This window comes from Temnothorax curvispinosus, unplaced genomic scaffold (genome assembly GCF_003070985.1).
Source record: "Temnothorax curvispinosus isolate PA1 unplaced genomic scaffold, ASM307098v1 QBEX01015436.1, whole genome shotgun sequence".
Classification (NCBI taxonomy): domain Eukaryota; kingdom Metazoa; phylum Arthropoda; class Insecta; order Hymenoptera; family Formicidae; genus Temnothorax; species Temnothorax curvispinosus.
Window position 1 is genome coordinate 395,168 of NW_020225216.1, and position 12,857 is coordinate 408,024.

The window sequence follows — 12,857 nt, forward strand, 5'->3', positions numbered from 1 at the left end:
ATACATACATACATACATACATACATACATACATACATACATACATATACATATATACATGTGCATGCAACTTGCTAATTGCTATTGCACAGTGCACGAGTGCACACGTCAGTTCTGCTTGCATCTGCTTGTATCGCCTGGTTGGTCGTTGCGTGCAATCGCAGAAAAATGATACTTTTAAACGCACAATTTATCTTGTTAATAAGTCTAAGTCTGTTGTTGGTCCGCACTAGCGTAGGAGAGAACAAATACTCCGCCGAGGCGAACAAGGCTAAATATGCAGACTCCTCGCAGTTCCCGACTTCTCTCAGAGACTTGGATAAGCCGTTCAGGATGACAAAGTTGAATGTGCTCTGGGTTAAGGCCAAAAACGTGAGTAACGAATTGCATATAAAACATATAATTAAAAATAAGTTAATATATATTTTTTCTCTTTTACGTAATAGTTATTTGTGTAACAAGTGCGGGAAGTTGAGAATTGGACACGAGTGCGGAGTGGATGCACGAGCCGAAGGCGAGTGCGATCACCCGCACGAGTGTCCAATTCTCAACCCGCACGTGTTACACACCCTATTTTATATTACAAAGTGTGTGGAAAGTGGCTTATTACGCGCGCGTCATGGGCCACTTTCCACGCACGTGTGATATAAAAATATATACCTATATACTCTCTATTTCTAATTTTAAATCTACATAAATATTTGCTTCAGCGTCTAACGGATACCAAGCTGCAGTCGATCTTCAGCGATCTGAAGATTCATGACAAAGAGGAGATTGCGTACAAGCATTTCAAATCCGATGGAAAGGATCCTGATGGTTTGGAAGAGGCGCGTCTAAGACAGAAGCTCATCGGTAACTTTTGTATCATCTGACTATTTGTATTTATTTTGCTGTGCTAAATCCTAATCTCGTGTAATTTTATCTTGTATAGGAATAATGAGCACATACGGCCTACTGGAACACTTCGCCGAGACCGAAGATCCAAAGTTACTTAAAATACACAAAGCGCTGAACGACGGTAGCAATTATGTTGCTAAAGATGTATTTAAGGATATAAGGCTCAACAAATTGTGGGCTAAAGCTGAAATGGCTGGTTTTACTGGTATGCAATAATTTACATCGATAGAAGTATACAGGTTGTCTGTCAAGATTGGAGAAAAAGTTTATATAAACTTATGTCCGAAAATATTTTATTAAAGTTGCAAGTGTTCAAAGATTCACGAGCAGTTTCTTATAATTTGTTAAACAGAATTGCTGACTCAAAGACAAATGGCTCTCACAATCAGTTATTGTTTACATTTCTTGACTTACTCTCTTTAGATTTGTATTCTGTTACATTTTGATTTGTTCAGCGGTATACGTTTTGATGTTTCATCTAAATTAGTCTCCTAGAATCTAAAAGGCTAATTTAGATGAAACACCAGAATGTGTAATCCTGAACAAATAAAAATCTAGGACCTAAATCAACGGATTTAACATCCCTGGATTTCTATTTGTAGGGCCATGCAAACTAGTTTAAGAAATTGATATAAGACTAGCTTTGAGAATGTATTCAAATTACATTTATCACAATTTCTAATATGCTGGAATATTTGAAAGAATTCAACGAATGGAAGTCTGCATTCTTGCAGAAGGAAGAAATTTCGAACATTTGTTGTAGGTACTGTTGTAACAACTTATAAAATCCGTATGTATAAATCAAGACATGTACTTAAACAATAACTAAAACTTTGTTTCTCAGTCAGAAATTCTAATAAGTTATAAGAACAGTTTTTTCCGTGAATCTTTGAACGCTTATAACTCTTTAATGAAGCATTTTTGGGCATAAATTTATATAAACTTTTTTCACTTACTTGATCCTATTAAAGCAGTGTATAAATTTCATCCCAACCTTTACGAATATCTTGTATATCATAAGAATCTAATTTATAATATTGTTACGCGCTGAGATTCCCGGTATGCACATGCCTTTGAGAAGAAGTCGCGAAGCGTTCTTTGACGAGTTGTATGTATCGGGCTACAGTTTGAAATCTAATTCTGCGCGCGCGTCACTCTTCTCGCGTGAAACACTCTAATTTATGCTTATAACTTTTTTATTTTAGATGAGGAGCTTGAGACTTTAAAACAAGAGTTCCACCATCATCAAGAAAAAGTGGACGAGTACTTGAGTTTATTGAAAGAGGAATCTAAAGATTCAGAGAAAGCTGAAAGTTAGTCTTTTATATTCGCGTATGGTAAATATAACTTTAAAAATGTTATTTTTATATTTATATATTGTATCTTATATCTCTAGATATCTTACATCTTAAATCAGAAAGCTGGAACGAGTTAGAAGAACAGGAGGAATTATCTAACAATATACCAGACCAGAAATTGAGTCACACGGAAAAGGCAAATTTACTTCGGTATGTTGTAAAAGATTTACGTATACCTATAGATGGATGTATGAGTTAGCTTTTATCACTGTTTCTATTTCAGGGAGAAACATTTAGACCTGAGAAATGGATTCGATCGTTTAGACAGACTCACCGCAAAGGGACCAAACCATAAAGATTTTGTAGAACCTAAAGTACAAGGATTATGGAAGATTGCATTGGAAGCAAAATTCTCTCCCGATGAGTTAACATCCTTAAAGGTATAATGATAATAATAATAATTCCAACGTAGTCTCATAGTTTTCTTCTCATACATATCTGTGAGAATAATTATTTGAGTGCTAAGCTGCTATTTTAAACTTATTTTTGTAAATATCAAAAAAGCCATTGGCAAAATTTTCATAATTTAGATTGTTAATAAACCGAACATATTCCAATTGTATTTGCATTAAAATGGATATTATACATTATGTAGGAAGAACTTTTGCACTATGAATCGAGACTACTTAAGCTGAGACATCTACATGCAGAAGGAGCACTGGAAGCGGCACAGAAAGGTCAGCTCCACGACTTAGAAAATTCAACTGCAGAACAGCACATAAAGAAACATGTTAGGACTGTACAAAAGCTTCATATGGATATAGAAACCAAAATCATGCAGAGGCACACGGAATTATAAGAAAATTATATAAGAATTATATACGAAAATAAACCATTGTCATTTACAAAATATCAAATGCATAAATACGTGCACTATGATTAATATATACAGAGCAGTTAGAAATGAATAATCATTTATCGTGAAATAAATGATGAAGTAATTGTCTATGGAAATGTTTATATTCTAATAATTTGTCAACTTACATTCTTAGCAACAATTTTTGCTGAGTAATCTTGATAATTTTCGAACAAAACTTTAATAATTTGTACTATATAAAGCATTTAAAATACATATAAATAATTTGTACTATAAGTAGAATCTCCTATATGAACAATGTATGAACACACTGTAGGGAACTATTTTATTTTTATCTAAGTCGAATACATAAAAAATGGAAGAATGCGAAGGTTGTGTGTGTGTTTTTGAGTACATTTATAATATCTTCAACAATTATATTACTGAGATTACAATCCAGTGGCGAGTTTACTATTGTTAGTCTTCTTTTTCTCTTTCGACCTCCCTTGATCCTTTGATCCGACTAGCTTCTCACATTCGCACCAAGGTGTGCTCGACTTATCACACAGCAAGGAGATATTAATCACTGTTAGGGAAGTATCTGATATAGTCATCTTGATTGTATCCAGTATTTTATACGAGACGTTATTCAAGCCAGTTTGCCGGTCTCGTTTTCTAGTAACTTCTCGTTGATTATAACACTTTGTCATATCTCTCTTTCTATGATTTCTATCGTGTATATGCCTGCAATACATATTCCGCGTGTAAATTGGTAAAGCCAAGCGTTGCAACTTCCATCTAGTTTCATTCTACATCTTACGATGAATACAGAAGTTGACAAAGTTTCATAAAATAATACTCACTTAAATGTGTTATGCGTTCCGGTTGATATATTTTGCGGCCGACTTACACTTAAGCCAGCCTCTTTTAATCTTACATAAAATTCGTCGTCTTCAAGACCCCATCCCCAATATTTGTTGGACATTCCATTTACCTGTATAAAATGCTCCCTGCGAAAATGCATATAGCCAAACAGTAGTACATAAATCAATATCGTTATCTCTTCATGGTTTATTGTCACATTTTAGGGCGTACCTTTTAATGAGTAGGATTCCACCGATAAAGGTAAAATAATGATATCGAGGATGTAAATCTGGCGACGATATATGATGAGGTCCTGTACTTGGATATGCATATGATAACTGATCGTTCATAGGCAACAGATCTACATCGTGCATCGCAATATAATCAAACGCTTTCTCTGTTTCGAGGAAGCCTACGTTTATGAGTGATGCTCGATTGAATCTGTACCTGTCCACCTGGAAAAAAAAATTACATATGAGATTCAAACATTGTATTTCAATCACACGCAAGCCTCTCTTAGCACTACAATACCTGATTTAATACAAATATATGATAATCTATGTTCTGCTTGTCCAGGAATTTCTGTATGTGTGGTACAAATATCAGTAATTCCTCAAAGCGATCCCTAAATGGCACTAGTATGGCCAATCGATGCTCAGCCTTCTTTTTGTATCCATTAATTTCGTCGGCCACTTGCTTAAGGTGTTGACTTGGTTGAGCGTTTGCTTCGCACTTGCATTCGTCTGAAGCAATAAAATTACGTTTGAAGAAGCCATTTACAGCCGTGTATCCTGCACTACGTTTTTTTTTTTTTAATACATCAATGACTAACCGATACTGATGGGAGATATGCTGATTATACATGATGTGACGAAGGTAATCAAGATGCAAGCAAAGATATATTTAAACCTTGTGCTTTTCCAAATGTTATCCATGCTGAATAACATTTATGGAAGGATTATTTCATAAAATATAAATTGTCAGTGTTAATTGACAGAGAAGTATCGTTTTAATTAATGCCAAAGATATCTTTCAGTGGCATCTCTTTCTCCCTCGAAAGGAAAAGCCGTTTTCTTCTCCGTATTGTTAAAGAATTTTAAGTGCTCGATCGTAACGAAAGAAGAGAATAAGCTGGTGTAATTCACAGCGTAATCCTTAAAATTATTTCTGCAGCTGGCGATTGCCAATGAAAGCTTGAATGGACATTCCGACGTGAAATTATTGCAAAGTATTTTGTGAGAAGCGCACCCCTTTGGAAGGGCTACCGGCTACCGAATAGACGCCGCAAATCTCTCGTGTCCTCGTTCCAGAGTTCATACACGATGAGCTGCCTGCTCAGCAACGCTTCTTCGTCGGGGCACGAGGTACCTCTCGTCGCACTAGCTCGAATGACCGGATCGCATCGCGAACGTCGTGTCCGTGCAAGGTGCACACGTCCCTCGCGAACTCACGAGCATCACGTAGCAATCCGACCTGCGTGCGCGACTCGTGCATCGTCGTGGTCGTACGTGGTCGTACTCCAGACTCCAGCAGTCCAGCGTTGTTCGCCCGTCGAACGCACGCTGTTTATGTCATCTCGCGGCAAAACTCACCGCCGCAATTTGACACTTTGACAGATAGCGGATTCCTCCGACCGACCCTGCACGCGATCACCTTGCGGCCGACTCACTCACACTCACAGTTCACACGCTCGTGCATATTTTCCAGATTCCAGATATGTTCTGAAATCCTGCCGAGGTCTGTTCGTAGGATTTGACCCGGAAACTCCGGATTTTGAAAAAATTTATTCCCGGGTTTGAGCCACTGATATGACAAATAAGCGGTCGGCAATCCATGTATGTATGTACATACATAATGTACGTATGCCATTATTTGGGCCAATCGGCCCAATCGCGTGTTTTCGTTATCGCGCGCGTAGTAATTTTGGCAAGTACGCCGGGCGCGGGGCACGGCGTCACAGTCTTTAACCACGTTGCGATTGACCACAGCCACTCACAGCCTCCGGTGCCTGGAATTTTTCCACTGGACTAGCCAATCAGATATTTTTATTTTAAATCAGCCCATTTATGACGTGATCAATTGAGTCCCACTCCTCAGTGATTCTTTATTATGATTGGTTTTTACACTTGGATCCGGAGAAGAACCAAAGGCAAGAACCAATAATCGTATTAAAGAATCACTGAGCGTTTACTCGACGGACGACGGTTGTGTCCTCGTTCAATGAATGGATTACGTCACGCGTTGTTGTAGGGTTGGGTGTAGTCTGTGTAGTTCGTTACAGTCCGGAGTAGTCATGTCAAGGGTGTTGTCCGTGTGTGATTGACTCGGAAGAAATGCCTAAAGGAAAGATGTGGATCCAATATTACGCATTATTACTGTCCCTGTGCTGTTTTGCGCTACGTCAAACTCACGGTAGTGCACTTTTCCTTTCGACGAACGTCGCGAAAACGCGATTAATAAAAACGCCTCATAGAACGTAGTCCTTAATTCGCAATGCGTGTCAAATTATGAATAGTTATCCCTAAAATAATCATATTTTGTATCAAATTAACGTATTAATTCAATCTCAGCGGTCTGACAATGATAACATATCCTATTCGATTTTTACTTTACCACTGATATATTTGCACTGTGGAGAACACGAAATGTTGGAATGTAGAGTGCTAGAGTGCTATTTCGCATATTAACAACTTATAACGAATGCTGTATTGATTAATTATTTATCGACAGGTCAGCATTTCAACAACACAGTCACGTGGTGTACGGTCTCCGACGGCGAGCAGAACAAATGTCAAGCCTTCGCCAGGGCGGTCGATCGCGAGATAGGTGCCTTTGGTTACAATTATTTTTCGGTGCGATGCAAACAGGCTTTCAACAAGGAGGAATGTATGGCCATGCTGGACCACGAGAAAGCACAGATAACTACGTTGGACGCTGGAGAGGTCTTCATAGCTGGACGATACCATAGTCTTGTACCAATAATGCAGGAAATATATGAAAGTGGCGTAAATTATCAATACGCCGTTGCGGTGATTAAGAAGGGCTCTCTGCCGGATGTTAATAGTTTGTATGATCTCAGAGGCAAGAAGGGCTGCTTCGCTGGCGTCGGGACACTAGCTGGTTGGGTTATTCCTATTAACAGTGTGAGTAAAATTCATAGATTACAATATGAACATAATGTAAACCTAATATAATTGTAATTTTTAACACATTTGTATGTATATAAAATTACAACAAAACATTTTTATTCAGCTTATGAGATATGGAGGAATGGAAGTTATTGACTGTAACAATCATGTGAAGTCAACAATTAAATTCTTTGGACCTAGTTGTGCAGTAAACTCGTTAATTGATAAATACAATCCCCTTGGTGAGTTTAATGTAAGAATATATAGATTTATAGATTGCATTTTTATCTTACAGTCGTTATAACCTAGGAAATCAATTGCAGGTGATAATTCTGACCAGTTGTGCAGCCTATGCATCGGAAAGATACCCGGTGGCAAATGTACGAATCAAGATCCTTACTCAGGATACGAAGGAGCTTTCCGCTGCTTGGTTGAAGCGGGTGAAATTGCCTTTCTGGTGCATACGACTGTGCAGGAAATGACTTCGACGACATTCGATTTTAGTACGTAGCCTTACAATTTAAATTTTCAGAGAAAAGGAATCGGCAAAATACTCATTTATGATTTTCGCTATTAGGTTCTGTGAAAAAGGAGCAATTTGAACTACTGTGCAAGGACGGTACTCGCAGACCCGTGGACGATTACAGGACCTGTAATTGGGGCACCGTGCCATCTCGTGCAATAGTCACGTCTTCGGCGACCAACTTCGAGATTCGTCGAAAGTATCAAAGATTTTTAGAGAAAGCCGTTCGAATACTGCATAAAAACAGAAATGACAGAAATGACACAACGGGCTTCAGTCGTTTCGACAACAATCAAGGGAGTTTTGACAACGATCAAGAGGGTTTCGATAATAATCAAAGAGGTTTTGACAACAATCAAAGGGATTTTGAGAATCGTCCGGGTTACAACAACAGATTTAGCGAGAGTGACTTTAACAGAGGCGGATTTAGGAATCCGAACGAATATAGCACAGACAATTGGGATCGTAACGGATTCGATCGAAGCTTCGGCGGCGGTGGCGGAAGAGGAGGAGCAGAAGGAGGATTTAATTCGTGGGATAGGCCTGGAATTAACGATACATTCGATTATTATAATAGAGAAAGAGTCCACACTGAACCTACGAATGTACGACCGATAGAAATGTTCGATTTATACGAATCGGCGCCTAGATACGGAATGCAACATAATTTAATATTCTCTGTAAGTTTTGATATTCTCGCATTTCGTTTATTTGCTAATTGAGTTAGCGTTTATCTGTAATGCATTTCATTTTTCCAGGACTCCTCTCGCGATTTCGTACAACTGTCCGAAAAAGATCAAACGTACACCGGGTATTTAGGAAGATCTTTAGACCATATATTAGGGGTGCGTCATTGTCCCGTAAATCGAATGACATTATGCGTTACATCCGATCCAGAAATGGAAAAATGCGTAAAGATGAAGGTACAGTTCAGTCTACATACTTAACAAAATGCTATGTTATTTCAAAAATTATTTAAACATTAATTTTGATATATGCTGTCTGTTGTAGATTGCCTTAAAAGCCCAGCTCTTAAAACCAGAATTACTTTGTCACAGAGGTCACAGCCAAATAAATTGTATGCAGTTGATACAAAGCGGGTATGTACTAAATATGTTATGTTTAAACATACGTATATCTGAAAATAGAATTATGGACGTATAATTTTATCTCCTTTATGGCAGGATTGCCGATGTAACTGTACTAGATGCCAGTGACGTCTACACCGCTGGACTGCGGTTTGAACTCATTCCATTTATATCCGAGGTGTACAATTTGGGTACACCAGACTATTACGTTGTCGCCGTCGCGAAGGAGGAGGATGACAACACAGACCTGACGTATCTCAAAAACAAATACACTTGTCACACTGGAATCAATATGGCCGCGGGATGGGTTTATCCGCTGGCGTACCTCATCTCCAACAAGTGGATCAGGGGATATGGTTGTGATTCTGTGCGCGCCGCCGCCGAATACTTCAGCAAATCTTGCGTGCCGGGTGCACTCAGCACTGAATACAATACAGGTAGTTGAAAAAGAATTCTAACTAAAATTTCCAAATTGATAATTTTTCTAAGTTGGCAATTCGAAAATTAACCCCTTGATTGTTAATAACGGAAATATCCGCAAAAAGAACTGGCCAGGACTGTTTATGACGGAAAAATCCCCGCACAGTCAAGAAAAGATACTTTTAACGAAGTAATTAAAACAAGGTCCTATATCTTTATGTATTGGAATCGCTGAATTCAAATCTGAAATCAAAATTGCGAAATTCAACATGACGGACGATCTAATATGGCAGACCAAAAATGTAAAAAATTGTTCGATTTGCATAAAAATTTATATTTAAAAGTTTTTGAAGCCGCTGATTTCAAATTCAAAATATAAATTCAAGAATTCAAAATTCAATATGATGAGCAAAAAATTCAAAATGTGGTTTAAATGCTTAAAAAGTTTTGAAGGGTTTTTGAAGCTCTTGATCCCGTTTTTTAAATTGAAATTTGTCAATTTTAAATGACGGATTTAATATGATGGCCAAAAAATATCGCTCAATTTGCACATCAAAATTAATTTCTAAGAATTTTTATAAATTTTTCCGCTATTTTAAATTTTGAAATTTTGACCCCCAGAAAACACCTTTTTTATAATTTTATTAACTCTTTTGTGAAAAGCATTTTTGGCACACAAGCATTTTTTTCGCCTAACAGCCAAGGGCTTAGCTTAGTAGAGCAAAGTAAAATAAAACTGATAAAGACAGCAAACTCTTTCATAAAATAATTGCTTCTGCGGAACTTTTCTTGTTTAATATTTGATTAATTATTTATAGGCGTGCCTTATGATAACATGTGCGACCTGTGTCACGGGGTGAGCTACCGGTATTGCCGAAGAGACGCTTCCGAGGATTACTTCGGATACACAGGTGCCTTTAGATGTCTGGTGGAAGGTGGCGGCGACGTGTCTTTCGTGAAACATACGACGGTTGCAGAGAATACCGATGGCAAGCGCAAGGAGTTCTGGGCGCGCAACACTTTCACAAAAGATTTTGAGTTACTCTGCCCAGATGGTACGCGCCGTCCGACTTCGGATTACATAAATTGCAATCTGGGCAAAGTCGCCGCCAATGCCATAGTCACGCGCGGCGGGTATTATGGCTACAATGAGACGCAAATCAACGCATACATCAATCTATTTATATACGCACAACAGTTTTATGGCCGAAAGGAGCAGGACGAGTTCAGCTTCAGCATGTATTACAGTCCACCGCCTTACAGCGATCTCATCTTTCAAGATGCCACTCAGCAGCTGGTGGTGATCCTGCCGAACAAGCGGGAGTACAGCGCGTATCTCGGGCAAGATTTTATGAGAGCCAGGAGAATCGTAGATTGTAATGCAGGTGCGTCAGCGATAAGTTACTCATTGTTCGCTACGATAGTTATGATCGCGTTTACTTTTGCATTTGGTAGATAAGTATTGCGAGTTGCATGCATTACAAGAATATTCGAATAAAAATTCGTGTCGAGATTACGAACGAAGATTGGAGATCTGACAAACGAATCTGATATAGCACATTTTATCAATTGGCAATATATACAGGGTGTAAAACAAATGTGGCCACTACTTCAGAAGTGTATTCTACTTGTCAAAATAAGCAAAAAAGTTTATATGTCTAAAAATGTCTAAAAATTGTTTTCACGTTACAATCATGTTTAAAGAGACGCTAAGGATGTTTTATCAATGGTTCCCTTGTGTCCTCGTGTTTTTGGGAACATCTAAAACAAATTGTCTACTTTTTGTTGACGATATTAATGATCTTCGTCAGCACATTGAAAACAGGTTCAATGAAATACGCAACACACCGAATGTTTGTGAAAGGCTGAGAAGGTCGCTAAGAAGAAGGGCGGAGCTAACATATTTTTGTTGGGAACGGTTACTTTAAACATTTGCTTTAAGATTTATTGTATTTCACTTTTATTTTCCATTGTATTGTTAGAAATAAAATAATAATTGTAACTGTCTTAAGTTTCAGCTCAAACTGACTGTAACATGAAAACGATGCATTTTTAGACATACGTTTATATGCCCAAACTTTTTTGCTCATTTTGATGAGTAGAATACATGCCTGAAATAGCGGCTCACATTTATGTTACATCCTGTATATATTATATTTAACAATAGTAGATATTAAATAATATTAAATTTAGCAATAGTATATTTTATCGCTGCTACGTATCACTAATATTATCAAAGATACATTCTCAATATCAGTCAAATTGTTTTATACATATTTTACACGTATACTTTTACAAAAGTACAAATGACTGAGAAATAGAGTTGAATATATAAATTTAAGCGCGATTGCTGCCTTTGCGTCCGTCCAACGGAGCTATATCTTTAAGTGTATCCGTCCAAATACAAGAAACTTATCGATCTGGTAATTTTAAGGATTATTGTATTTAATAATTTGATATGTATGTATATTTTATACCGTCCACTAATGTTTTTATAATAATAAATCTTTATAAGGTTTCCCATGTATTTGTATATTACGATTATTCTATACGTTTCTATTTAATAAAATAGTATATCCAGTATATCTAACAAAAAGATCAACGGCGGATGCGAAATAAAATGAAACTTGTTTGTGTAGATCGAAATTTCATAAAAAGTATTAAAATTTGTTTTTCAAATGGCGAAACCACCGGAAGTAGAATGACACGCGATAACAAGAAATATCGAAATTACAATTGAATAACGAACGGAAAAAAGAAACCATTGCTTTGGCTATCAAAAATTCAACACGTAAATCATCTTAAGTTTGGATCAAAATTTCTAAAGTCACTGATTCTCATTCCGCCTCTAATAATTCGAATGACGTAATTTTAACAAAAGTCTCAACGCTGCTTGCATATTAAGATACCCCTATTAATCGGAAAACAGATTGTTCCTGCAGAAGATAGTTCACGATAGAGCGATATGAATAGTGACACTCAGTCAATGAATGCTTCTAAATATGAAAAACTGGTAAAAGAACCTAACACGCAAATCAATAGGTGTAACAATCTCGACAATCAGGTAATATTCTCGTGAAGGATCGAAATATATAGTAGTGTAACGTTAAAATGTACATTCAGGTAACCAATACTCGTCAAATATTCGACAATCTAAATCAATCTATTCAACGAAAACAGAAACCGGATTCTAGTTTAACATCCCATACATCACCTTCATCTACAAATAATATCAATGCCATAACAAGTGAGATGTTGCAAATAATTTTAATCTCTATCTAAATCAAGACATGCATGGAGTAAATAATATCATAGCTGTCTCGATTCATTTATAGCTTATCACTAACTTTTGTTCTATGGATTTTTTTTCAATTCCTAGCTGTACAAATTCCAAATTTTCAGGTAAATGCAAAACCCATAAATTAGTGGACAGCAAACAAGTTTCGAGACAATTTCATCAATTCGACAAGAAGACATTTCTTCTTGATACTTATGCTCGTATCGTTGCTAACAATAACAGGCGTTGCCCTAAGAGATTACGTGAACTCGCTAAACCAAAGAGACAAGCACATAGCGATCAGAATGACTACGCTGCGAATTTCGATTTAAACTACGGCCATGTGACTAAAACTTGCCGTGCGGAAGACAAACGCAACTTAAAAGAGTAAAAAAAGAAATAGTTTATAATAGCTCATTGTGACAGAATATTTTAAACAATTTCTCATGCAACAATTTAGCGTGATTACTGCAGTTTCAAACAATTTAACATAAATTCAAGCAATA

General features: G+C 37.1%; 4 protein-coding genes across 4 annotated transcripts; 3 read left to right on the forward strand and 1 right to left on the reverse strand.

Annotated features, from left to right (window-relative positions):
- The first annotated feature begins 72 nt into the window (after window positions 1-72).
- On the forward strand, window positions 73-3,522 carry LOC112465709 (alpha-2-macroglobulin receptor-associated protein). The gene is made up of 7 exons (XM_025033409.1): window positions 73-372; window positions 711-852; window positions 932-1,102; window positions 2,103-2,210; window positions 2,294-2,405; window positions 2,479-2,635; window positions 2,851-3,522. The coding sequence occupies exons 1-7, from the start codon at window positions 169-171 to the stop codon at window positions 3,052-3,054; spliced, it is 1,098 nt and encodes a 365-aa protein (XP_024889177.1). The 5' UTR covers window positions 73-168; the 3' UTR covers window positions 3,055-3,522.
- On the reverse strand, window positions 3,467-5,796 carry LOC112465710 (beta-1,4-galactosyltransferase 7). The gene is made up of 5 exons (XM_025033411.1): window positions 4,748-5,796; window positions 4,447-4,658; window positions 4,147-4,370; window positions 3,915-4,061; window positions 3,467-3,795 (listed from the first exon to the last, which is right to left on the reverse strand). The coding sequence occupies exons 1-5, from the start codon at window positions 4,860-4,862 to the stop codon at window positions 3,501-3,503; spliced, it is 993 nt and encodes a 330-aa protein (XP_024889179.1). The 5' UTR covers window positions 4,863-5,796; the 3' UTR covers window positions 3,467-3,500.
- A 358-nt stretch (window positions 5,797-6,154) lies between these two features.
- On the forward strand, window positions 6,155-11,570 carry LOC112465711 (melanotransferrin). Its single transcript, XM_025033412.1, has 9 exons — window positions 6,155-6,327; window positions 6,646-7,058; window positions 7,168-7,285; window positions 7,367-7,546; window positions 7,621-8,246; window positions 8,325-8,489; window positions 8,578-8,666; window positions 8,751-9,091; window positions 9,893-11,570. Exons 1-9 carry the CDS (start codon window positions 6,249-6,251, stop codon window positions 10,531-10,533), a joined length of 2,652 nt encoding a protein of 883 aa, XP_024889180.1. The 5' UTR covers window positions 6,155-6,248; the 3' UTR covers window positions 10,534-11,570.
- Window positions 11,571-11,675: 105 nt separating this feature from the next.
- Window positions 11,676-12,820, forward strand: LOC112465724. The gene is made up of 2 exons (XM_025033431.1): window positions 11,676-12,321; window positions 12,477-12,820. The coding sequence occupies exons 1-2, from the start codon at window positions 12,186-12,188 to the stop codon at window positions 12,740-12,742; spliced, it is 402 nt and encodes a 133-aa protein (XP_024889199.1). The 5' UTR covers window positions 11,676-12,185; the 3' UTR covers window positions 12,743-12,820.
- Window positions 12,821-12,857: the final 37 nt, after the last annotated feature.

Bases quoted from the DNA above. Each gene is read 5' to 3' on its own strand.
- LOC112465709 (XM_025033409.1), top strand. From the start codon at position 169: ATGATACTTTTAAACGCACAATTTATCTTGTTAATAAGTCTAAGTCTG. The intron at 1,103-2,102 runs GTATGCAATAAT...TTTTTATTTTAG, and splicing joins TGAAATGGCTGGTTTTACTG to ATGAGGAGCTTGAGACTTTA. The intron at 2,211-2,293 runs GTTAGTCTTTTA...TTATATCTCTAG, and splicing joins AGATTCAGAGAAAGCTGAAA to ATATCTTACATCTTAAATCA.
- LOC112465710 (XM_025033411.1), bottom strand. From the start codon at position 4,862: ATGTTATTCAGCATGGATAACATTTGGAAAAGCACAAGGTTTAAATAT. The intron at 4,659-4,747 runs GTTAGTCATTGA...TTATTGCTTCAG, and splicing joins CATATCTCCCATCAGTATCG to ACGAATGCAAGTGCGAAGCA. The intron at 3,796-3,914 runs GTGAGTATTATT...TATGTATTGCAG, and splicing joins GGAACGCATAACACATTTAA to GCATATACACGATAGAAATC.
- LOC112465711 (XM_025033412.1), top strand. From the start codon at position 6,249: ATGCCTAAAGGAAAGATGTGGATCCAATATTACGCATTATTACTGTCC. The intron at 8,247-8,324 runs GTAAGTTTTGAT...TCATTTTTCCAG, and splicing joins AACATAATTTAATATTCTCT to GACTCCTCTCGCGATTTCGT. The intron at 8,667-8,750 runs GTATGTACTAAA...CCTTTATGGCAG, and splicing joins ATGCAGTTGATACAAAGCGG to GATTGCCGATGTAACTGTAC.
- LOC112465724 (XM_025033431.1), top strand. From the start codon at position 12,186: ATGTACATTCAGGTAACCAATACTCGTCAAATATTCGACAATCTAAAT. The intron at 12,322-12,476 runs GTGAGATGTTGC...CCAAATTTTCAG, and splicing joins TAATATCAATGCCATAACAA to GTAAATGCAAAACCCATAAA.